Source organism: Anser cygnoides, chromosome 18 (assembly GCF_040182565.1).
Source record: "Anser cygnoides isolate HZ-2024a breed goose chromosome 18, Taihu_goose_T2T_genome, whole genome shotgun sequence".
Lineage (NCBI taxonomy): Eukaryota > Metazoa > Chordata > Aves > Anseriformes > Anatidae > Anser > Anser cygnoides.
In genome coordinates this window covers 2,534,444-2,559,424 of record NC_089890.1, presented here as the reverse complement: position 1 = coordinate 2,559,424, position 24,981 = coordinate 2,534,444, and the positions used below count along the sequence as shown (strand labels likewise).

The following is a 24,981-nucleotide window of genomic DNA, read 5'->3' as shown; positions in this document are numbered from 1 at the left end:
CTGCTGTGGTGAGGATGCACACCCCTGGCAGGGAAGCCCTGGATTCAGCTGCTGCTTTGACTTTTTGATGTCTTGGCTGAATATTCTGAACAGGAAGATACTCAGCATGTGTGCTGTAGGTTAGGGTCATCTTTTGGTCCTTTTCCTCTCTGCCAGTAGTAAAAAATAAAATAAAAATCCCATTGTATCTGGTGCAGAATAAAAAGAAACGCTAAAATATTGCTTTTCCCTTCCAAAAGAATTTTTTCTTGACTGTCCTCAGTAATTGGTAATATGTGGTGTGTGTGTGTGACTGCTTAAAATCTAAGTACGGTCCCGTGTGCTGGTTGGGGTTTGGCACTTGACTGCACTTGTGATGGGGACATTCATGATTCAAACTCTCAGATCGCCTTGTATCTGATAAACGACTGGAACACAAAGTCGTGTCTGCATGGGCAATAGTCCTAACCGTACATTGCCGTGCATTGCCTTGCTTGAGGATGACATATGACAAAATAACGTTGCGGGGTCTGTTTGAATACATCAATTTAAAGTTACGTGTTTTCCAAATGGATTTGTTTTTGCCTGTCACTTGCATCTTCCGTGAACATGGAGAACTGTTTCTGGAGAGAGATGTAAGATGTGTCTCTGATAGCATCAAAGAAATAATGTATCTTAGACTAGCAAATCCTGGTTTTATTTCATTTTTGTTTCATCCTGGAATCTATCTCGTTTAGGCTTCATTGCTGCAAAATGGCCAGTTATAACCGAGTGCGATTGGTGTATTTTCTGTTATCTTTATAGGCTTGGCTAAAATGCAGAAACTACTGTCTGCAGGTATCAAATAAAAAGGGTTATTGCAGATACAGAAATGGACGCCAGCTGAGTTCAGACGAAGGCTGCATAAAATGTTAAATCATTCTGTTTCGAATATGTTATCTTCCTATGCGCCAGCCCCTACCTGCTCTCATCTTTCATTTGGCCATTTCTACATAAGGCAGCTCTTTACAGAGGCTTTCCAAAGAGGAGGAAAATAATTCCATGTTTCCTTCAGGAAATGTTTACCCTGAGTTGTTATCAGGCACCATGTGAGGTGTTAATGTAAGTAACATTTGAGTCCAGCCCCATGTAAGCAGCAGGGCTGTGTGTGTGCTTGGTGCGCAGGGATACGGGCTTCAACTATAGCACTTTGCTATTTTCTGAGCTACATTTTAAGGGGAAAAAAAGGGTTAATGGGGAGTGGAGAAAGCTGTGCTCGGCTAGAAAAATCCTACCTGCTCCTCAATAGGCAGAGCTCTCAGCAATGCTGGCGGAAGAAGCTCCCCGTGCTGAGGGGTAATGCCCAACAGGGTGGGTACATTCTCCATCTGGTTCTGTGGTCTGACAGCAGGAAAAAAACTACTTTTGGTTACATCCGTGCACTTTGCTGTTGTCTCCTGGTATCCTTGGGGCAAGGAGGTGAATCCAGCAAGGCGTGCTGGGTTGCTGCCGTCATGTGTAACCTGCTGAGTGTCTCTTCTTGGTGGCCTCTGGGGATGGAAGAGAAAAGAACTGACTCAACCAGAAGAGATCTGCAGTGGTTGGGAGAGAGGAAAAAACATTTTTCAACTTGCAAGCTGAATAAGCTTTGCAGGAGGTGCAAAGAGACAGTGAATGTTGCATCCTGCCAGGTGTGCTTATGATCAAACTGTGTTTTAGTCCTGGAAGAGGAAGCTAAACATGTCCGTTTGAAGCAGATATTGATAAAACATAATGAATTTGATTGGAGTTCAGGGCTATATTGGGCTGGAGGCAGCAATCTGATAAAATGACAAGGTTTAGCACTGGGGCCTCTTACTCTTCATTAGGACAAATCTTGGAAACGAGCTCTCCCTTTTGCCTCTTAATTGCACTATCAAGGCCAGTATCAAAAAGGCAGGATGCAAGTGACTGCTGCTGCCCAAGATGCTATTATAATTAGAGTAGTCCCTGAACCTCATCCAAACTTACAATGTAGTATCAATTCAGGTTAAATTGGGAAACTGAGCAGAAAATTGCTGTCTGGTGTTTTGAGTGTTTTTTTGCATCTTAACATTATCTGATATTGGATCATTATGTAGTGATGCAAAATGCCAACAAGTAACAGCGCAGCGCGGCAAGTAATGACGCTGGGATATAAGAGAAGTAAATAGTGAGTGAAATTTAATTTCTTATGCAGTTTCATGAAATAGAAGTCAACTCAGGTACAGACTTGTTCAGATTAAATATAATGATCTGTGGCTGCAGCCGAACTCTGCAGGGAATGCATATCTATAAGTTGAGGGGAGCGGGGGAGAGTTGCCATGGAAATACAACCGGTGTCATAGTTGCAGTGCATCACAAATGCCTCGTGTGTCATGGCTCATTTTCCAGAAGGCGCAGGGAAGACCAGGAATTAAGGAGAAATGTCTTCAAATGTTTGCAGCAAGACACATCTGGGACCGTGCAGGGACAGCTTAATAGGTAAACGTTTTGAGTCGTAACCGCTTTGTTGCGAGAGGGAAGCTGAAGGAGGGCTTCGCAGCTTCCTCATCCCATCTCCTTCCAGCTGGTGCCACCCTCGGGCCCTGCCTCGAGGCCAGGAGTTAGACGAAGGCCTGGCAGCAGGGCCGCCTGGCCATGGCGATGAGCAGGGCCTCTTCTGCAGGCCCTTGGGGCACAAGTGCCAGCTCCTGCCATCGTCCGGCCCTCACGATGCACCGAGCCAAAGGTGTTGCTTTCAAACTGGGCAACATGTTCTTTATTTGTAAAGATTTATTTGGCTGAGAAGACCTGTAACTTCATCTGTTCTTTGCTTGCACGGTCTTGGGTTTGGGTTTTCGTCTATGCGTGCGCTTGAGAAAGTCAGCTCCTGTGCAAGGTATTGCCGTTTCCCACAGTTTAGGCCTTCCAAGCCTTTGGCAGCCCACTTTCTTTCTGCTTGTTTTTATTGCTTTAGCCTGTGTTCTCTTTCAGCCCATGAAGGAAACCTCAGGTGAGTTTCTTGCAGTTGCAGAAATGTGCCTGTTTCTTTCCAAGTAGCTTGCAGGATGCCAAATAGTCCAGAATTATTGTTTGATCTAATCCTTTAATTGGGATTTAAAATGCTCACTGTTGTGTGAACTAGCACATCGCTTATTGTAAAAAGGGATGAAGCACTGAAGGGTATTTTTCTTATTTTTCTGATTTGGGGGGGGGGGGATAATTTCTTTACCGTGCAAAAATGAGTAAGACTGCTGGACAAACAGCTTGGGTCTTTATAGCCTCTCTTCAGGTAATTATGGTGTAATTCAGGCTTCTGAAATAAGAAGCAAAGAAATAAATGATTAACTTGTCTGTACAGTGTTGAAATCTCTCTGTATTTTAAAGCAGTCCCATTTGCCATAGTGGCTAAATACAAGCAAATGCATACTTGAATCAAAAATTTATTGGAAAGACAGAAAATCAGAAGATTGGATGCCAGAATCCAGCAGGGTTCAACACCTCTGGTTGTGCCTGGTTTGTGTTAGCTCTTTCTCTTTCTGGCATCACACTTTGTCTGTGGTACGGGTGTAACAACCCCACGGTTCATATGTGCTTGCAAAGTGGCTTTCAAAGCGTGTGCTGGTTGCTTGTTCTGGAGCAAGAGGAGTAGAAGGGACAGCGCTGAAGTCTGCGAACAGGTGCTGAACTACAAGCAGGATAAATTGGTGTGTTTTCCATCAGTAATACAACTGGCAGTGAAATATTGCAGGTTTGTCTTTTGAAGTGTATGTTTTGTTGAAGTTTCAGTAACTTCTCAGCAGGGTGAGACCCTGTAGCATAGAACAGCCCCCAGACAGCATCTCAACTGTGCCTTTGAGTTGAAGTCTGCAAAATCTGTGGGTACAGCTTGTCTCCTGGCTTATAGACACTCTTGCTGCAGAAGTGGGAGCTAGTGCAGAGAGCATGCACGTCTCTCCTTTTTTCTTCAATCTTCCACTCCAAGCAACTCATCAACCTCAACACTGTGAGGTAAAAGTGAGTAAAATCAGAACATAAATCTTCATTTCCTCCACCGTAGTGATGATGCTCTCATTTTAGTCAGCTGAGAAATGCTCAGTTTTTGCCTAATCCCACCTGGGTGTGAATGGTGGGCAGATATCCTAGAACGGCAGCTCTGGAGCCTAGTATATTTTCTGAAGCAAAGTGATGCTCCTAAAAATTAAGTGTCATTTCTCTTTTCTTGCTGATATATTTCCTTTAGCAGCAAAGAAAGGCTGCAGAAGAAAATTGAGTAGAGGTTCTACTGAATTCAAAACCACTGTAGTGATAAATATGGTTCTGAATAAACCTCCTTGTAGTCACAAATCAATTAATCTTTTTTTGCCCCGTGCACTCCATCCTAAGGATTTACTTTTTCATTGAGCTTTTGCTAGCTAGTGCAGTATACCTAATTCTTCACCTGGATAAATAACTAGTGGCATTTTTATTCTAAAGCAAACCGGCATTATCTTTCTTGCTGTGTACAAGCAAATGGAAAATAACCTTCATTTATTTATTTATTTATTTATTTTTTTTCCCTGAGCAGCCTCTTGTGATTTGTGGCTTAGAATAAACAAGAGTTCCGGGCCTGGCTCTGAGCAGCAGCATGCTTGTCCTCTGAAAGCAGTTTGCTTTAGCCTTTTTGTTTGCAGTTACCCCTTGGCTAATGATACACTGTGGATTTGGGTGCCAAGAGCTGTCCCACCAGTGTGGAGAAGCATGGCCAGTGCGGTGGGCAGGGGCAAGCTTGCTCTTTTTGTGCTTTGAGCCAGCTGAAAACTCTGCAATGGGTTTAGCACGGAGCCATGGAGCTCATCAGCTCCAGAGCCAGCGGTGGGATGTGTGACCTGATCTCAGGGCAGGGATGGAGTGGACACGTGTGTCCCTGTGATAAACCATGGAGGCACGCTTGGTGTGGTGGCAGGCTACTGCACGTGCTGCTATAACAATAGGACAATAACATCGCTAGGGCGCAAGTCCAGGTGGTGGCATTGCCAACTGTGTGGGTTCCGATTTCTGGTGCAGGTCTGTGCCCGTGCTGCGGCGCTGGGAAGTAGGGCAGAGCTTACCTTCAAGTTAATCAGCTGGTGAAGTTAGCTGGAAGGGGAGAATCGCTGTGCGTATCCTGACTGTGCCAGCTGCCTGCACCACCCAGCACTGGAAGGCCTGTAGAGTGCCCCGTGTGAAGAGATTCCTCAACACAACCCTTTCCCACACCTGGATGTTCTGATCTGGACTCTACCCTTGTTCCCTGCAGAATGCAGGGGAGAAACAATGAGAAATAATCCCCAGTGTTGCGTTTCAGGCTAAACTTCAAAAACTAATTCTGAAGGTCTTCCATATGACAAGCTTAATTCCAGCTGTGAACTTGTATTATTGTGCAGCTTATTAATTCCCCCTGCAGAATGATTTTTTTTTTTTTTAGCTCTCTTTTTCTAGTGACTCCATATTTGGGAGGTGGCTTCAACAAGATGATCACCATCCTCATCCTGCAGCCTAAAAATTGAATGGCCATTCTGTTCTCATTTCCATCCAGATGATAAAGGTGAAGGATGCTGTGATGCCCCACTTTACTCTGTTGTGTGTAGAAAAGGCAGCTGAGGAAAGTCAGTGTGACATCCTTTGTGAGTGCAAAAGATTGTGTTGCTAAAGCATGACAGAGAATTTGTATCATGAATTGCAGCACCACCTGCATTTTGCCCCTGTGGTTGCCCTACAGAAATATTTCTAAGAGAACAGGGCATGGTAGCAGGAAGCTGGAATTCAGATTGCAGAGCTCCCAAGAGTTCTTCTTTCATCCCTTGTAGATGCAAAATGTTGATTGAGTTCTAAAATCCCAAGAAATAGAGATATTTAAAATCTCTGAAGAGCTCTTCCGCTCAGAAAGATTTTCTCTCATTAACATCCAACATCAAGGATGCTCCCTGAAAAGAAGAATCTTCCCTGTATATAACTATAGTGGCCCATTAAATATCCTGCTTGGTTTGTGTCCTGCGGTTTATGAAGGAGAGATTTTCTTTCTGGTCTCTTAGTGGGAAAGGCAAAAAAGGCAAGGGAATAGTAATTAATTGCAAACGCTCTTTCAAAAGTTATGCAAAGTATTAGCTGCTGTAAGTGATCTTTGTGGAAAACACCGTGTGTTAGATTTCCAGCTGGTGAAAAGGGGGTTTTTCCACCCCAGGGTCTGGCTTATTAGGTTTAACCAGCAGATCGTAAAACCTGTTTGCTGTTAGGCGTGATGGAGAACAAGGTGGAAGAGGATGGAGGCAGTAGGATGCGGAGGGGCTGGCTGGGCTATCTTTTCTGTCTCAAAGAAGTATCCTGGTAACAGCAGTGTGAGTCATATGAGCTAAAATTAATTTATAATAACATGAAACTGTCTTAAAATGACAAAGTTTAATAACTGCAAACGTTAACCGCATCTAACAGCAAATTTAAGCCAGTAGCAGATGGTTCATAAAAGTATCATATCGGCTGTGACCACGTCAGTTTAATTTACGGATGGAACTGCAAGCCTTTATTGTCAGCTTGACCAACTGAATCTCGTTCTGGTCAATGAGATTTTTTTTTTTTTTTTTTCCCCTCTGGGGGTGGGGAGAGGTTTTCAGAGTTAACTCTTATTTATAATGCATGGCCTGGTCATTCTTTCCTTGACCTGTTGAAACTGTGGTGGGTGCTTTTTCTCTGTATCACAGTAATTCTCATAGAGATGGCAAACAAGATTAAGCTTTTAATAGGCATGGACCAAATACGTGGCAGCTGCGATCCTTGTTGCAAAGCCTTGAAGACTGAATAGCTAGAGAAGGGTGTGCACAGGTAGAGGGAAGCATAGGAAGCATAAGTGGCTCGCCCAAGGCCACACATCAGGCTGTAAAGAAGACAGGAACAGAGTCAGGGGCTTGTACCCTGGGGGCAAAACACTAATTTATATAATCTCTCAGCACATTTATTTACTGTATCTGTCTAAACTAAGCTCTTTTGCAAGGCAGTGTGTGCACAGTAGGAGACAGAAAACAAACGATCGTGTTGGGAAAAAGTGCATTGTGTTATATGTCATTCCATGAAAAACCTGCCAGGGCGTGATGTGTGTTCCTAGCAGCACTGCATGGTGATGCAGGCAGGAGCTGGATAGCCCAAAAATGTGTGGGACCACCGGTAAGTGGTGACACTTTTCCTGGGCTGGCCCCACCACTTCTTGTGTGACTTCACAAGTAAGAACATCCCTCTCATTCCGGAGCCGGTTCCCTGGGGCCGTTGTGCCCTGAGCCAGCCCAGGGATCCCATAGGTGGTTTCACAGAGCTGAAGTCTGCACTGCTGCTAGCAGAGGAGATGCAGAGGTAACAGGCGGGTCATTTTTCTCATCTCGCAGCAGCTGGCTGTGAAACACGCATAACTGCACAGGCAAGGCACACAAGAAGGGTGGTGTTTTACATCTTTTGTCCCCAAGTCACTACTGGTGTCCACTTGTGGAGGGGAGAGGTGTTAAGAAGTTGTGGCCAAGTGCAGAGAGTTTGTATTGATTTCATTCAGATCAAGGCTGTTGGGACAGCCACAAACATAGCATGCCTTTGGGAAGATGGAGAAAAACAATGCTGCCTTTCTGGAAAGCTTCTTTCTTCAGGACAGTTTTGGAATAAACGTCCTCCTAATTACTAACTGTAGATTGTGGGTGGGATAAACCTGTAATGGCTCAAAAGTCAAAGGTGTGGAGTTGACCCCAGCACACCTAGGACCAGCCCTTGGATGAACACCACTTTAGCATTTAAGAGTGGTTTTGAAGGGCTTGGGAAGATGAGGTGAACGTGGGGGTCCCATGTCTGGGAGATTTCCTTGGCCCTAAGGATACAGGTGGCCTTGCTGTCACCACTGCGAGCTCTTGGGAGGTTCCTGGCTGCAGAACTGGGTAAGGTGGCTGTTGCATTTGTTTTATCAGGGCCCAACCCCAAAAGCACAAAAAAAATCAGCAGGGAAGAAACCTGCAAATCCAGCTTGCTACTGGTATCCCTTAACATACTTCAGTGAAAGAGCTGCGTTGCTGAGAATAAACAGTTGACCAGCTTAGTTACCTTATGGTGGTAATGCCTCACTGTTAACACTGAACCTTTCCTGCAAAATTGGGAAGGCTAATGGGATTGCAGAAACATTTTCCTCATTCCTCATAGCAGTAAGAGAACGGAAGGGATCTGCCCCAAATTGATGGTATCCAGGATTCTAGGCATCCAGGTCGCCTTTGAAGATTGGCTTTTGGTTCTGAAGACCTCTAAGCACTGTTAAGTGACTTGCTTCAATGTGTCAGCTGAGGTTTTAGGATACAATTACTATTCATTGTGAACTAAAACTTTGTAAAATACAATAATGCGTTCACTGTAAATGAGAACATTTGCAGTAGTTCATGAAGGCCAAGTGTTTGGTGGGTTTGTCTGGGAGCACTGACAGTTTCGGTGAACAAATCCTCTATAGGCAACTACCCCTGCTCTGAAGTTTCAGGCTGTATCTTGTTGTTTTCTTACCAAAACGAATGTGTTCTCACCCAAAGTGAGTCTTCCTGTGCATGCTGCTGAATATTCAGCCTCTGAAACAAGAGAGGGAAATAAGTGAGGCAGTGAAGTTGAAAATGCATCTTGACAAGAACAAGAAGAGCTAAACTCTCCCAGCAGTTGAGCTGGGATATGCTGGTGGACAAAAAGAACTGAGCATCCTCCTCACCTGTGAGACTCAGCTCCGTGGACAGGTCTCACAAAGATTGCTGGTAACGGGCACCTTGCAGTATTTGTCCCTTTCAGCAGTAATAAGTATCAGTCAAATACTGATGTATCTATCTCTTTCCTGAAATTTCATCAGAAAAATGGATGAGTTCTGAATTATTCACCATATGTTTCACATTTGGGCATCAGGCTTGCACTTCTCTCTCCTTTGCCGTTGGGGACTAGAGTGATGGAGGAAGGGTGTATCTCAAACCTGGCTACCATAACCTTCCTCCTTTGCTCAGCAACTTTGAAACACTAATATATAATGCAGTGTCTTCCCTTCCTTCTGCTGCTATCCCCCCCAGACTTTTCCACCCACTTGCGCAGTCAGCGCGTTTTGCTCCCCCTCGCATATGGCGCGCATAATTTCCCATATATTAAGAACCCAAACCAGGAAATATTTAATGTTCCAAAAAACATAACAGTGAAATTAGAAACATCAAAATATGAAGGCTACTGAAGGGGAAGGGGTTTCTACCCAGGAAATAACAAAGAAATCTGTCTGTAACACGTCCTGTTGCATTAGCAAGCAGTATCTAGATGGAGCTCTTTGTAGAGCTGCGTATTTAATCACGGTAACTTCCAGTGTCAGGCTTTGGGAGGTGGAGTGAAAGAGCCTGGCTCCGTCGTCTTGGTAAGTGCCTTGCAGGCATGGGATGCTGTTAGCAGGTCTTCTCCACAGCCTCTGCTCCACCAGGCGTGGAATTTGCTGGGGAAGTCTCCTTGGTGTTAAAAAGCAAGAGGTTTTGGGAGGGGTGGTCAGAGGTACTTGGGGCTGTGTTTGCAGGGTCTTCAGTCAGTCTGAGACGGCTCTATGCAGTGAGGATATCTGTGCTGCTAGGATCACAGGAGGGTTGTTTCTAAGGCCCCATCTCCTCAGGGACCTCTGGGCCCTCTGTCAGCCCCCACAGCTGCCCATCGGTAACACAGATGTTTGTCAGAGGTGGGACAGAAGAATGTTATTTAGAGGTTATTTGAGTTTCTAGCAAATAATGCTCCAAATCAAAAAGCTCCAAAGAATCTGAGATTAGATCTGAGATCTGCTCAATCCTATTATTATCATTACCATTATTTGAAGGCTTTTCAGTTAAGCAAGTACATCTTACATGCTTCCAACATATGGCCTTAGTAAATGATTGCCCTATTTATATCCCTGGAGTTTTGTCAAGCATCTGTTCCAAGCACAGTGTGGCAAGCATGAAATTTTTGGTCCCACAAACGCAGTGTACTGTATATATCTGCTAAGAAGGCAGATGTGATTTTTAGGTCAAATGTCTGGAGCAGGCAGTTTTATATAGTCATACTGGCAGTTGCCCATATTTGAATAATATTTCCTGTTAATCCTGGGACTCAAGTCTGGTTTGTCTTTATGTGATTCTGCGGTGGCAGGGGGAATGGTGGACTCTTTTCCAAATATGTAAATGCGTTGCATCTATGTGACTCTGGATACAGCCTGCCTTAGATGGGGGCTTTCAGAGAAGCTGAATTATTTTGAAAATTTTGCCTAGTTAAGCTCAAGTTCTTGACAGTATCTAGCTTTTAACTAGCACACTGGAATTATTGCTGCTGTGTTAATTCACACGTAATGGGAAATGGTATCAAAGGAAAGCAGAAATAATGGGTGTCATTGGGATAGCATTGCACTCCTGAATAAATCTCATGAACGTTTATGAAATTCCTTTTGCAGATTGCCAATTCATCTGAAATGTGCTTTCTTTTTAGTTCACTCATGCATGGAGTAGCACAGAAATCTTGTGCTGGTTGGAAATGTCAGAAGTCAAAAATTTGATGCCAGGTTTTTTGCTAAAATGTTGCATTTAATGAAGACTGAAGGGAAGTTCCTTTCCAAGAAAACTATATTGGAATATATGTTCCCTCTGTCTCTTTATGACCTGTTGTAATAAGGAATGTATTGATTGTTGAGGCACTGAAGATCATGTGAGAACTACTACAGCTAAAAAATAGTTCAGGCAATTCATTTTCCTATCCATGGAGTTTTGTAAGAATAATCATATTTAATATAATGAAAATTCCATCCAGCTCAGTGTCCTGCCTCTGCCAGCGGGTGACAGCAGGTGCCTGTGAAAAATGAGTGCGTAAGGCAAGCCCAGCAGGTTCTTCTTCTCCCATCTTGTGCTACGAGTGATGCCAGATTTAGCATCAGTTTGTGCCTATGTTGAAAATGGGCCGCTGGACCTATGCTTCAGACATGCTGAATGTTCAGCTTTTCCATGTCTTGTGTAGCACTGCATGCCCAGCATCACTTACATTTCTGATACCATTTTCTTTTTGTAGTTCCCTTTACTACGTTCCTGCCTTGTAATCTCTTCTCTGTAAAAAAATAGCAGGTAAACTCTTCCCTACTGGAACTTTTAGTCTTCCAGTTCACTTTGGAGCATTGCACTTGACTTACCAATTTTTCCTTTTTTTCTTTGTTGCTTGGGAATGCAAAACTGACATGGTGGTGGAAGAAATAACATGAAGAAGTGTTAGTAATTTGCTGGCAGTGTTCATGTTCCACAAAAATTTCCAAGTAATTTTAAATCCCTTTCCTGGGCATAGGAGATGCGGTGCAGATGTGGAACAGTGAAGCGGAGGGAGCATGTGCTCATCTGTCCAGCAGGATGTTGTCTTCCGAAAGCACAAGTGCCATTGTTACCATTCAAAGCTTCTAGGTGTATCCTTATACAAATTTCACTAAAAGTGGGCTTCAAATATATGCTGCTATTATAAATGCTGTTCTCGAGTCCCTTTCTTCTACTCTTCTGTGGATGGAAAGACCTCTTATACTACTAGTCTTATTTTTTGAAGTGCTGTATTACAGTGCATTCCATCTTTATGTAAATGAGAATATTTTAAAAAATAAAACTGAATGTCTGTAGTTGCATCGCAAGGTAGTATTTGCGTGGAGGTAAGTACATGTCAGCGCTCAATACTAAGATCCTTTAAAAAGAAAGATACTTGAAGTAGAGACTGAAACTTTTCGGGATGCTTTGGTCCATGCTCTGGTTTACCTGAAGCCGCTTACTGCAGGGCTGGGGGCAGCTTGAGGTACGTGCTGGGTCTTTCCCCAGAGCAGCCGTGTCACAGCTGCGTCCCCGAAGCAGCCACGTGCCGCCAGCAGCCGCTTTGGGTTGAGATGGAACAAGTGCTCAGGCACTTTTGGGTTACACGTAAGGCTGAGGGCTGGCTCTGGGATTGCTCACCACGTGTGGGGGCTTGTAGTGCCCGTCCCCTGAGCTCAGCCAGCCATGCGCTGGTTTGTGCACTGAGCCCAGGCTGGTGTTCTGAAAACACCGTCAGAGGAAAGACGGTCAGGATGCAGAATCCTGGGTGCCTCTGCGTAGGTCATCTCCCTAGTGAATTATTCTCCCCATTGTGGGGAAGAATAATCCAATCTCAAAGATAGTCCTCTCTCTAGCCCTCATTTTCTTTCTAATCCGTGCTAAGCCACTACATGGTGCCTGTGAGAGTCCCCAGGCAGGTAGCTCTTGGTGTAGGTATTTGGTTGAATTGAATATATTTTGGGATTAAAGTCTTTTGCAAAAAGGGTTGCCCGTCTCTGTCTATGAAGTCCACATGTTACTTGCCTTTAGCTATTGATTTTATGTAGAAGGTGTTTGTTTCTAGGTGAAGATACTTTTAGACAGATTATAGAGCAGGCAAGTGGTTATTATTGCAGTGGGTAAAGTAAAACTAAACTGTTCTGATAAATAGCTGGTTGAGGGTTTTGTAGAATATCTCTAGATGCTACCTTCTCACAAAGCCGCCAAAGATCCCAGTAGACCCAGAGACATTTGGGTCTCTGCAGATCTGTGTTGTTTGACTTGGTGTGGTTAGTCCCTTAAGGTCAGTGAGAGATTTGTTTTGGCTTCTTCTAAAAACACATCATCCTCTTTTAGCCACAGACTATTTGCCATTTCCCATAGAACTGTCTTGTTGATTGTTTATATTGGCCAAGTGGGCGGCTGATAAAACTACACAAAATGGTGAAGCAGCTGGTGCTTAATTGATGTGTCCCTTATATAGCTGATCGGCCGCGCTCTGATCTCGCTTCATCTGGGCTTGATCCAGAGCCATTCACTTGGTTGTGCTGGAGGCTTGCTGGGTTGGTGTAACTGAGAACACGAAGTTGTGTTACATGTTTCTGCTGTAATTAAAACCTGCTGTTGCTGAAAGAGGTGGGGACAGACACAGGGGGCTTAGCTTTTGGATGAAGGTACCAGACCACTGTCAAAATCCTGATGATGGTGGCTAAAACCCTTTCCCCTCTGCAAGCCAATTGCAGAACTGTCTCCTCTTCAGCCAAGGTTTTTCCAATTGTTGGAGGGGCTGGGGGGAGCGTTATGATGAGTGTTATTTGTTGTGTCAAGGGCTCTGTGTTGGGATGTGCTGTGCAGGAGGAAAAGCTTGACTTGCCTGGTTGCATTGGTGTATGTCGGAGTTACAACACCTATGTTCGGCTTCAGTCGGCAGAGAAATTCCTGTTGCCCCTTCCCCTCTTGGAGGCAGCGAGCTTCCAAAACAGGATTGAGATTAGACCTCCAGCCTCTGTCAAGTCTGTATGCATTTCTGTTTCGCAGAGGTATCTCTAAAGAAATAAAGGAGCCTTGGGGCTTGGAAATACAGCTCAAATACAGTGCTGAGAGGTCAGAGACGTTCACATTGGTCTTGTATCTGCTGCTGCTCCTCAGGGTGTAAATCAGGTGTTGTCAGCAACCGTTGCTTAAACGTGTCTTATTGTAATTAAGAATACCTGCACCAAATAAGATACTCTGCCTTGTGTGTCGCCTGCTGCAGTTTGTACAGCATCTCTTCCCCCACTGCAAAGTGTTCAGAAGAAAAACAAACAAGGTTTCAAGTGCTCCTCTGTAAGAGTAGTTGTGGTGCTAAATTCATGCAGTTCTGACTACAAAGCTACAGAAATATTTTCCCATTAAGGAATTATTTACTGTTGCATTTTTTTTCTGAAGCAGCAGGATTAGGATTTGCTGCTCTTGATTCTGGCTTGGGTGGAGCTGGGGGCGGTTGGGCAGCGATGGAGCGCTGCCTGTCCTCCTGCAGAGTCCGTTGTGGTAGACGACCTTCCTTGGAGAGTGCCCTGTGTTATTTTTCCAATCAGAATGGTCTAAATCAAATAAAAGGGTAAGTTGGAAGAGGTGAGTGGTAGGCATGAAAATAGTCTCATTATAACATGCAGGGCACATAGAGTTGGATGGGGATAAGGAGGCTCTGCTTTGTTAGGAGGCACAAAGGGCTGTTCGCCATGGCACTTGCCTCCCTTTTCTGTTTAGTTTCAGCTTCCCTTAAAATTCCTGCTGTTTATCCACTTTACCCACACGGGAGCCAGAAGCCTTCCTGCTATTTTCTGTCAAATTAAATTAATGGGGAGAAAAAACAACTACACAGATGCTCTAAATCCCAGGCTAATACTGCTGAGTTTTGGCCCTTGTATCTTCTCAGTGCGGTTCAAAAGCAGCCCTGGAGACACTGGGGCACTCGGAAAGCCAAAAGAGCAGCAAAAGCTGTGTTTAAACCGAGAGCTGGATTTTTCATTTTAGTTCTGGAAGGTGAGATGTGGGGTAAAATCCTTGATTTGCCTGTGATCTCTCTGCATGCATGTGCATGACCAGGCTAGTTTGCTGCGGGCAATGGACAGGAGGTTTTCATTGAATACGTTGATCAATTGAGCTTTTTTGATAAAATTATTGTACAAAAAAAATTGTTGGGAAGCTTCTGTGAGTGTGAGGGAAGATTCTGCCCCATCTGCAGCTCTATTAGTCCAGCAAACCACCGGGGAGAGACAAGATGGAAACTCAGCTGCTTGCACAGAGCAATGGGCATGCGCTTTGGGGATTTGGCATTTCGGGGGGATGATTTGAGTTTTTTAAGATGACTTCAGGCTTTCTCTCTGCCCTGTAACTCTTCACAGCCAGCAAGGGAACCAAAGAATAGCTCCAGAATAAATCGCCCCAGTCACAAATAGTGTCAGGAGCTTCTGCAGCCGCTTCAGGGCAGAACTGCTGTGTCCCACAGGTGCAGATGCAGTTTTTGTGCAGGGAAATGATTAAGGCAGAGGTTGTGACAGCCGCAGCGTGGCACCAGCCATCTGCTTATTTTTTTGCTTGTTGTATTTTCAAGTATGGAGGAGAGCCAAGGGAAGAGGGAAATGGGCTTCTGGTTTTAACCATATCTAAGAAGCCAGATCATCCTTCTCTAAGCTGCTTTTATTTGGCTTTTTGTAGGCAGCTCAGACCTTCTCCTGGCATCATAGCACCTCTCTGATAGCAAGTGCTGTGCTCTCATAATTCCTCATCCTGCACTTTCTTTCCTTCTCTTTCTTGTTACCTGGATTATTGAGTTATACAGGAAATTCTCACAGGCTCCAGATTTAGGGCTGAAATCTTGCGGCACTGTTGGGATTTTTGCAGAAGTGAAGCTCTGCATATGCATTCACCTTCTCTCTTAACTCCCACCCCCTAAGAGTTTGTTTTTACAAATGTTCAGGTGGATGGAAGCAGTTTAATGAGTATTAATTGTAAAGAACTGTTCTGGCCTCAGTGAAAAGCTGAGGCTCTGGATCAGGGTAAGAGTGAAACATGGAACATCAGGGATCTGAAGCCATTGGAGCTACTCATGGTCGATGCCAAGGACGTGCTTAGGGTTTTGCCCAAAGGACTGATCCTGTAGAAAATATGTACTCTGAGCTTCATTTGTTGTCAGCTTTTCATTGAAAACATATTACTAAAGTAGGTACTGCGTGCAAGATAAAGAGCAAAATTTGCCAAACTAAATTTCTAAATGCTAATGCTAGTTGAGAGCATGTTTTTTGTGTAGTTTTTATTGCAATTTGAGAGATACACTTTGAAATGGCTGCCAGCAGGACACTTTGTTTCCACAGTGTCTTTTGCTGTACTCCTGCTTCTTCTGTTAATGTGGCACATCTAGAAGCATAAAGGAGTAATTTTAAAAGTGTATACACTATGCAGTGTTTTATATGGCAATGTTCTTTTACTTTTTGAAAATTGCTAGGCAAAAATCTCTAAAATACATCATGAACCATCAATATGCTTTTCTTAATTCAGATTAAATTTTTCAGCGAGAGCCTGCCGTCCCCAATTTAGTCTGTCAAATGTTAAAATGTCAGATTTTCACCTCTTAATTAAAGTGGGTATGGTAAAGTGGGATATCGGTGAAGAGGTTCTTCAGTGTAACACCAATGCTGAAGTGTTCAGATAGTTTTCACATACAGACTATGAACCTTTTCATTACATCATGTCCCCTGTAGGTTATGTACAGGTTACCCCACTGCTTCAGAAGAGTTTGTTTTTGCTGTTCGCTCCCCATTTCTGATTGACCACCTAGCACTGCAGCAGCCTCCTTCTGCACCTGGTAAAGAAAAAGGTCTGGCAGCCAAGGGGTAAAACTTCTCTTGCTTCCTTTGCTTTTCTCTGCTTTTTACACAGAATGCTAAAATCAGTGCATGTTTTTTTTGTTTTGTTTTCTGATTAGAAGCAAAAATGGACTGAAAGTGCTTTTCTCTCATCTGGCATGTGGCACTCTGTAAGGAGAGGGCATAACTGTTTCTCCATGTAATAAAAGTGGCAGTCATTCCTAGCACATGCCTTTATCTTTTTTTTTTCCTTCCCACTGGTAATTTTGCACAAACAAGAAGTCTCTGCAAAGACGCTTTACAAAATGCAGTTTAACTTCATACATGGCTTTCCAAGACTCAACAGCGTGGATCAGAATGCGTGGAGCATGTTGTTACGGCATGAACTCATTGCAACTCTTGGTTTGGTTCAACAGTCTTTGGTTGGATTCATCTTGGATTTGCAGGATTCCTCAGACAATCTGCTGACAAAGGTTCCTTCCTGACTTCTTTTCTAGGAGTTCAGACACTGGCATTGACTCTCTCCGTTTTTTTCCAGACCTTGGATTGAATCACAAAGTCTTGATTTGTTTAAAACCTGCAGCGTGTTGGAGGTCTGCCAGGGCAAACTGCAGATCCTGTCCGCCAAGGAATCTGGTGCTGCTTAACTTTTAGGCAAAAGACAAATAAAAGAATCAGCCTTTCTGCTGGGAACATTGTGGTGTGGGACAAAGGCTTCGTTAGCAAAACACGAATGGCAAAGCACTTAGGGCTCCTTGTGTAAAAAATTCACCATTCTCCAGAAAACATGAGCAGCTCCCTTTCTGCTCCCAGCTGCATTTGTATACATCAAGCTACAAAACTGTACCGTGCAGCTTGAAGACTGACCACCTCAAATACCCTTCTTCCCATCCTGCACCGTGGTGGGTGCTGCGCCTTTGTGTGCGTAGCGGTGTGCGTCTGCAGCGACGGAGTCCCCTGCAGCCTCAGCGAGGGGCCCAGGGGAGAGGAGCCAGCCTTCCTTGGCCTTCCTTTTAGTCTTGGGAACCTCGTTGCCAAAGTGGTTGCAAATTGCAAGAGAACATCTGCAAGGGCAGCTAAATTAACATTTATGCTGACTTCTCCAGTTTGGCTGCGTGTAGTCAGTGAATGACGTTTTATTCCTCCGGATGACACTTTGAAGGGGAAAAGGGACCTGTGTTCCTTTGCTTCCTGAGGATGCTGATTTCAAATGAGCTCCTGTGGCATTTTGAGTTACGTGTACAAGTGAAATCCTGGCTCTTCATCAGGTCCAATTCTTCTTGGGCTGATGCTGACTGTACACATGGCTAAGCCCATTCATCCCCATTTGCACAGTTGCCTAATTATCAGCAGCCAGAGTGTGCAAGCTGGCTGATGATGTGCACTGGCTTCTCACATGAGCAACCCATAATTTGAGTACTTTTTTTTTAATGTTGAAGGTGAACTCTTGACACCAAGGAGTTTGTTGATAGCTTTGCCAACAGCTTCGCGAGGGCTCTGAATCCGTGTTCTTCCTTTAGAGAATTAATACATTTTGGTATATATTTTTTTTTTTTTAAGAAAACCAGCTCTGAGGGGGAATCACATTGAATGTGCCTCATTCCAGCAGAAGTACATCATAGGCTAGAGTGCCATGCTGGGCTTTGGGACTTGTGGGGTTGGGTGATCAGATGTGTAAGCACCAGCTTGAAAATTATCTACCGCCAGCAGATCAACTATAAAAATTTCATTGCTTGCTCTGTGATCTGTGTTGCTTCATGGCACCTTTTCAAAGAGAACGTGCATCAGAAGTAGTGGTCCCCAGCCTGTTGTGCATCTATGGGAGGAAATGCTCAGAGCCTTAAAATTTCATCGGGGTGTTGAATGCACCTGGGACTGGATGTGATTACTGCTTTTGAAGCTGTTGGCTCAAAGTTGCCTGACCCTTAAATAGACAGTTTGGTTAAATCCCTTCGTAAATACCAGGACACTTGATTTGTGGTTGGGTAGATCTACTCTAATCCAAATGGAGGTGAATCCAAAACTGCTTCTGCACCTCTGAATTTCCTCACCTGGCAATCATCTTTACTGACCTTGCTTTTACATTTTGATATAGTTCTTCCCATATTCATTTTTCTTTTCTATCTGCTTCGCTCAGTGTTTAAAATAAACCCCAAACCCCGAGAAATGAGAATGACATTTACTATTAAATGCTGGAGGCACAAAATGTATCTGTTATATTTCTCAGGAATTGTGCTTCTGTGCTGTGGATGCGTGAAGGGTAAGATAAACCTGAGAGTTGCCCTCCCTACGAATCAGCTCGTATCAAGTAGTTGTCAAAATAAATGCATTACTCAGCTTCTTTGAGGTGCTTACAGGGCTATTTCGGTGCACTCTCATTTACCCACAAAGTGAAACTGCTCCATCTGTCAATAACCATTACTTACGTCCCTATTCTTAGTAACAGCCTATAGTGAAAGCAAACATGTTTGCCCAAATTCTGTCTGCAGAAATATCCATGAAATTCCCAATAACTTCTGTCTCCTGAATCTTTAACTTCAGCATCCATTACAGCAATATATCTGAAAGCAATGTGGACCTGTGCAAAACTAATTTGTAGTGAAGAGCTCAATCATCAGCCAATGCAGACTTCTGATAGTGCCTTTAGTTTAGTATTTAGGAGGAATTTAGGTTTAGGAGGTACTTCTATGTGTCTGAAGGAAACTAGGGCCAGTACGTGATGTGGTTCCATTGTAGGTTTGAGAGTGACTGCAAAATGACTGTCCAGTGGAAGAGGTGCTGGGTGCCTGCCTTCACGAGCACGGCTCTGTGTAATGATGGCATTCGTCTTTCACTGCTCTGTCATTTACATTATGTCTTAGGGACCAGCAGAGGCAGGGACTTGCACTCTGTTCCTAGCTGAAAAGGGAATTAACTCGACGTTGTGACAGCCCATAGGGTGGTTTCATTTGCGTGTCTGTCCCCAGATGCATCGTTTTGGCTTGCAGCATCTTTGTTACAGGCAATGATCCATAGCAAGAGAGGACTCTACCTTGGCTTCTGGTTTTGGTTTGAGTGGTCAGAGTTCAGAGTAAGAATACCGTTTCAGCCATAAACCGGGTAGGTTTGTTCTAGAGTGATGCTCACATTCATAATCAAAGAGCCCATCTTCATATTATCGCCACCTTTTCAAAGACAGTTTAACTGTAGAATTGTAGTTTTTTCCATCTTCCATTTAGTAGTTACTTGAAGCATATTTTAAACCTGAGGAGGAGTACTTTGGTGTAAGCGCTGCCTTGGAGAACGCTTTTTGGTTTTGTGTGATTAGTCATGAACGCCTTCCTTGTGATTTTGTGTATCTTCATCATAAAAGGGCAAATGTTAGGAAGAACTTCTTCACTGAAAGGGTTGTTAGGCATTGGAATGGACTGCCCAGGGAGGTGGTTGAGTCACCATCCCTGGAGGTCTTTAAAAGACGTTTAGATGTAGCCCTTAGTGATATGGTTTAGTGGAGGACTGGTTAGTGTTAGGGCTGAGGTTGGACTAGATGATCTTGGAGGTCTCTTCCAACCTAGACGATTCTGTGATTCTGTGAAAAAGTAGCTGCACGGTCAGGATGGAACCATCCCATGTGTGGCATCTCCCTTCTGAAAGTCTCAGCTTAGACTGGTCTGTATACGTGCATATCAGTGCGGATGTGGGTGGTGCCACAGCCTCCCCCAGCTGCGTCTTTAAGAAGAAAGCAGTTGTGGCTTGTTTTTCTGCACTGAGCTCATTCCTCTTGGTGCCTCTGTGTGAGGAGCAGCTGAGTGCAGGGCCCCTGAGGAGTGTTTGCTGTGACATGGTAGGCTGGTGAGTTGATAGGGTTGTGCTGACTTTCATGTCCTAGGCCAGGACACGACATGCTGCCTAAGTCTTGGTTTGGGTCCTGAAGGAGTCTGCAGCAACTCAGACCTTCAGGCCCTGCTTTAACCAGGCACGCCCTGTTGCTGAGTTGGGCTGGGAGTAGCATCTGAAGCAAGCAAGAAATTTGTTTACCTGTGAAATTTGTTCCTGTGATTTTTCTGCTAGGTGGAGAGGAGGAACATGACTGAAAGTCAGCCACTTTGCTGCCCTTGAGAAAAAATATATTCACGCTAAAAAAGAAAAGTAAATAACGTGTTCCTGTTAAGTGCCTGTTCGTTATACATATTACATCTAAAAGTAATTATCATTTAATTAGCAGTCTAGCGACAGTGGAAGGAGATGAAGTTACAGTTGCATTGCATTTATTGCCAATAGCAAGCAAAGGGACGTGCTCTTGGCAAAGCAGCTCCTGCAGGAGCCATTCGGACCTGCTGCTCACTGAGCGCGAGCAGCTCCGGGCACCTGAACCTGCGGGGGGCTGCAGTGCGCAGGACGGTGGGGACCCAGCAGTGGTACCCAAATGTACCTGTTGCAAGTTTACCGTCACTGATGCCTACTTTTTCCACAAGGGATTAGTTGTTCCCATTTGAAAACCCCTGGGATTAGGATTAGGTGCCGGATGAGGTGAGCGTGTGCAGCCTGACACACAAACTGCTTAATAACCCTTTCGGTAAAGAAGTACTTCCTAACATCCAACCTAAAACTCCCCTGTCGCAACTTTAGCCCATTCCCCCTCGTCCTGTCACCAGGCACGTAGGAGAACAGACCAACCCCCACCTCTCTACAGCCTCCTTTCAGGTAACTGTAGAGAGCGATGAGGTCGCCCCTGAGCCTCCTCTTCTCCAGGCTGAACAAGCCCAGCTCCCTCAGCCGCTCCTCGTAAGACTTGTTCTCCAGACCCCTCACCAGCTTGGTCGCCCTTCTCTGGACTCGCTCGAGCACGTCCATGTCCTTCCTGTAGCGAGGGGCCCAAAACTGAACACAGTACTCGAGGTGCGGCCTCACCAGAGCCGAGTACAGGGGCACAATCACTTCCCTCGACCTGCTGGCCACACTGCTTCTTATGCAGGCCAGGATGCCGTTGGCCTTCTTGGCCACCTGGGCACACTGCTGGCTCATATTCAGCCGACTATCCACCAATACTCCCAGGTCCTTCTCGGCCAGGCAGCTTTCCAGCCACTCATCTCCCAGCCTGTAGCTCTGCTTGGGGTTGTTGCAGCCCAGGTGCAGGACCCGGCACTTGGCCTTGTTGAACTTCATGCAGTTGACCTCAGCCCATCGCTCCAGCCTATCCAGATCCTCCTGCAGAGCCTTCCTGCCCTCGAGCAGATCGACACACGCACTTAGCTTGGTGTCATCTGCAAACTTACTGAGGGTGCACTGGACGCCCTCATCCAGATCATCAATAAAGATATTAAAGAGGACCGGCCCCAGTACCGAGCCCTGGGGGACTCCACTAGTGACCGGCCTCCAACCAGATTTGACTCCATTCACCACAACTCTCTGGGCCCGGCCATCCAGCCAGTTTCTAACCCAGCGAAGCGTACGCCAGTCCAAGCCCCGAGCAGCCAGTTTCTTGAGGAGAATGTTGTGGGGAACGGTGTCAAAAGCCTTACTGAGGTCAAGGTAGACCACGTCCACAGCCTTTCCCTCATCCACCAAGCGCGTCACTTGGTCATAGGAGATCAGGTTCGTCAAGCAGGACCTGCCTTTCATAAACCCATGCTGACTGGGCCTGATCGCCTGCTTGCCCTGCAAGTGCCGCGTGATGACCCTCAAGATAATCTGCTCCATGAGCTTCCCCGGCACTGAGGTCAAACTGACAGGCCTATAGTTCCCCGGGTCTGCCCTGCGGCCCTTCTTATAGATAGGCGTCACATTGGCTAGCCGCCAGTCAACCGGGACCTCCCCCGATAGCCAGGACTGCCGATAAATGATGGAAAGCGGCTCAGCCAGCTCCTCCGCCAGTTCTCTCAGTACCCTCGGGTGGATCCCATCCGGCCCCATCGACTTGCGCACATCCAAGCTCCGTAGCAGGTCGCCAACCATTTCCTCATGGATAGCGAAGGCCACATCCTGCTCCCCATCCCCTTCCACCAGCTCAGGGCACTGGGTGTCCGGAGAACAACCGGTATTGCCGCTAAAGACTGAGGCAAAGGCGGCATTAAGCACCTCAGCCTTTTCCTCATCCTTAGTAACTAGGTTTCCCCTCGCATCCAGTAAAGGATGGAGATTCTCCCTAGTCCTCCGTTTCGCGTTGATGTATTTGTAAAAGGATTTTTTGTTGTCTTTAACGGCAGTAGCCAGGTTGAGCTCCAGATGAGCTTTGGCCTTTCTAATTTTCTCCCTGCACAGCCTCGCTACATCCTTGTAGTCCTCCTCAGTGGCCCGCCCTTTTTTCCAAAGATTATAAACCCTCTTTTTTCTGCTAAGCTCCAGCCGCAACTCTCTGTTGAGCCAGGCCGGTCTTCTTCCACGCCGGCTCATCTTTGGGCACGTGGGGACGGACCGCTCCTGTGCCATCACGATTTCCTTCTTGAGGAGTGCCCAGCCTTCCTGGACTCCTCTGCCCTTCAGAACCGCCTCCCAAGGGACTCGGCCAACCAGCGTCCTGAGCAGCTCAAAGTCAGCCCTCCGGAAGTCCAAGACAGCAGTTTTACTGGTCCCCTTCCTGGCCTCGCCAAGAATAGAGAACTCTACCATTTCGTGGTCACTCTGCCCCAGACAGCTTCCGACCACCACATCTCCCACCAGTCCTTCTCTGTTTGTGAAGAGAAGGTCTAACGGGGCACCACCCCTGGTAGGTTCACTGACCAGCTGCGTCAGGAAGCTATCTCCCACGCTCTCCAGAAACCTCCTAGACTGCTTTCTCTGTGCCGTGTTGTGTTTCCAGGATATGTCCGGGAAGTTGAAGTCCCCCACGAGGACAAGCGCCGACGATTTTGCAACTTCTGTCAGTTGCCTATAAAACTCCTCATCCGTCTCCTCATCCTGGTTCGGCGGTCTATAACAGACCCCCACCAGGATGCTAGCCTTGCCGGCCTTCCCGCGGATCCTAACCCACAGGGATTCAACCTTATCATTCCCAGCCTGGAGTTCTACAACATCAAAAGATTCTCTAATGTAGAGAGCCACGCCACCACCCCTTTCTGGCCTCCATCTCGGGTACTTTTAAGTATAAGAATTTCCTCTTTTTTCTTCCATTTCTCCTGCACCAAACATTATGTTCTAATAAATCAGGTGTTGGAAATGCCAAAAGATCATGTGCTGAAGTGAATAAAGAACAAGAAGTCTTTCAGCTTTATGCAGTTGAGACCAAGCCTTAGTCTGTCCTCATGTCACTGTGATTTCCAAAGTGGTGCAAATGCAAGTCCCTGTGTCTAGAACTACCTAAAAATGTTGTCTTGAAAAACTGGAAAATGGTTTAAAAGTGTTTGCTGCCTAGCTCTGTGTGTTAAATCTAAGTGTTTTGGAGAACTGATGAAGACCTCTCCTATTCTGCTCTGCCCAATGAGGTGGATTTTGGTCCCTGCCAATTAGCAGAAAAGAAGTTTTAAACTTCTTCTAGTGAAACTTTGAAGCTAGTTCCTGACGTTGCCCTGGGGAGTTCTGCATCTCTAGCATGGAATAAATAGGTCTGATTTGCAAATACAAACACTACCCTTTTAATGAAAAGTTCACGTGAGACTGAAAATCCTGAATAAGCTGTTCAGGAGGGCGCTTCCCACTTGCATTGAAGAGGCAAGTGATAGTCGATAGCAGGAAAAGACTGTGACCTTCTCTTGATTAATCTTTAAAGGTGCGTGCTCACTGTACCTACCGTGCGTTAAGTAGTAGCAGCTTTCCCGTGCATGGCATGGTGATGCACAGTGTGGGGAAGAGATTGGGGAGTGATTTACTCTCACCTCCCAGCTCAGATTAAAATTTCAAGCTGCTTTGTTTTGCTAGAATTTTGCCTCATGCTGGTTAGCATGTTTTAACTAACGAGATATAAGAAAGCATCTATTTTCCTAGGGCAGACAAGGCTTTGTTGCTTAGCTCCTGGGTTTGATAGCAAGATGTACTTTGTCTGGATGCTCTCAGTGCAAGTAAAACATAACAGCAAGTTCCATATCTGCTTTGAGTGTAAGACCTCCAGGGGACCAGTCATTTAGAAAAAGTAAAAACAGGTTAACTAAATTCTGCGCCTTTCTGACTCTTCATCCATGCTAATCTGTGCTCCCTTGTATTCCATGTTGATGTGCAATAGCTTTCCTGACAGGGAAAGTACTTTTCATGCTATCTTTTACATATTTTTCAGTGGTTTCCAATACAAGCTAATATATATGTGAAAATCATGCTTCGTTTTATCTCATCCTCCAAGTCTGAAACTGTGGCCTCTCCTGTATAACTGTCCCTAATAAATCACTATGAGGGATCACTATTATTTTGCCCAGTTCTGCCTTTGTGGATAAATGGGTGACCATAAACTGATGTTTACAGGCATGCAGTTGTGCTACAGTGGCTTGTGGGAAAGCGTCTTTCCCCATGCCCTAGGCTCACCAGTGCAGGCCAGGGGCTTTGCACCAAGTGTAAAAGACTGGGTTTCCCCAAGGCGTCTGTCTCTGTGCTGCCTCCAGCAATAGCTCTGCAACTGCCATTAAATCGCTAAAATGAAGAACCATCTTTTAAGTTTATCCCAAGGGAGAATCTTGTAATAGCAACGATTTCCTCAGAACCATTCCTGAACAGATACTGAGTCCCATTTGAGGGGTAATTATCAAATTAACCTTCTCCAAGGTGGCTTCTTCAGTGCTTGTACTCAAGTTTGCCATTTTTAGGCTCAAAACCACACACCTCAAACACTGTGGTGCAGCATTGCTCCCTGTGCAGACAGCTCAGAGAAGAGCCCAAACGTGCTTGTGCTCGTAAAGCTTCATGGCCCCAGGCGAGGATCATTCCCATGTCACAGACATTGGTCCAGAAGGGTTTCTCAG

At 45.3% G+C, this 24,981-nt stretch overlaps 1 protein-coding gene across 5 annotated transcripts in view; it reads left to right on the top strand.

Moving 5' to 3' along the window:
- Window positions 1–24,981, top strand: part of GALNT17 (polypeptide N-acetylgalactosaminyltransferase 17) — a 210,236-nt gene that overhangs the window by 103,762 nt on the left and 81,493 nt on the right. The window contains exon 1 of one of the 5 annotated variants that reach the window (XM_013189318.3): window positions 2,319–2,460. The exons of 3 other annotated variants lie outside the window; for them this stretch is intronic. Coding sequence is in view for 1 of the 2 variants with exons in the window: in XM_013189319.3 (XP_013044773.1) it covers window positions 7,310–7,317 (8 nt within the window). In the remaining variant the exon portion in view is untranslated. Of the gene's footprint in view, window positions 1–2,318; window positions 2,461–7,294; window positions 7,318–24,981 lie in introns of those variants that run through there. One more of the 5 variants, XM_013189319.3, reaches the window with a different exon arrangement.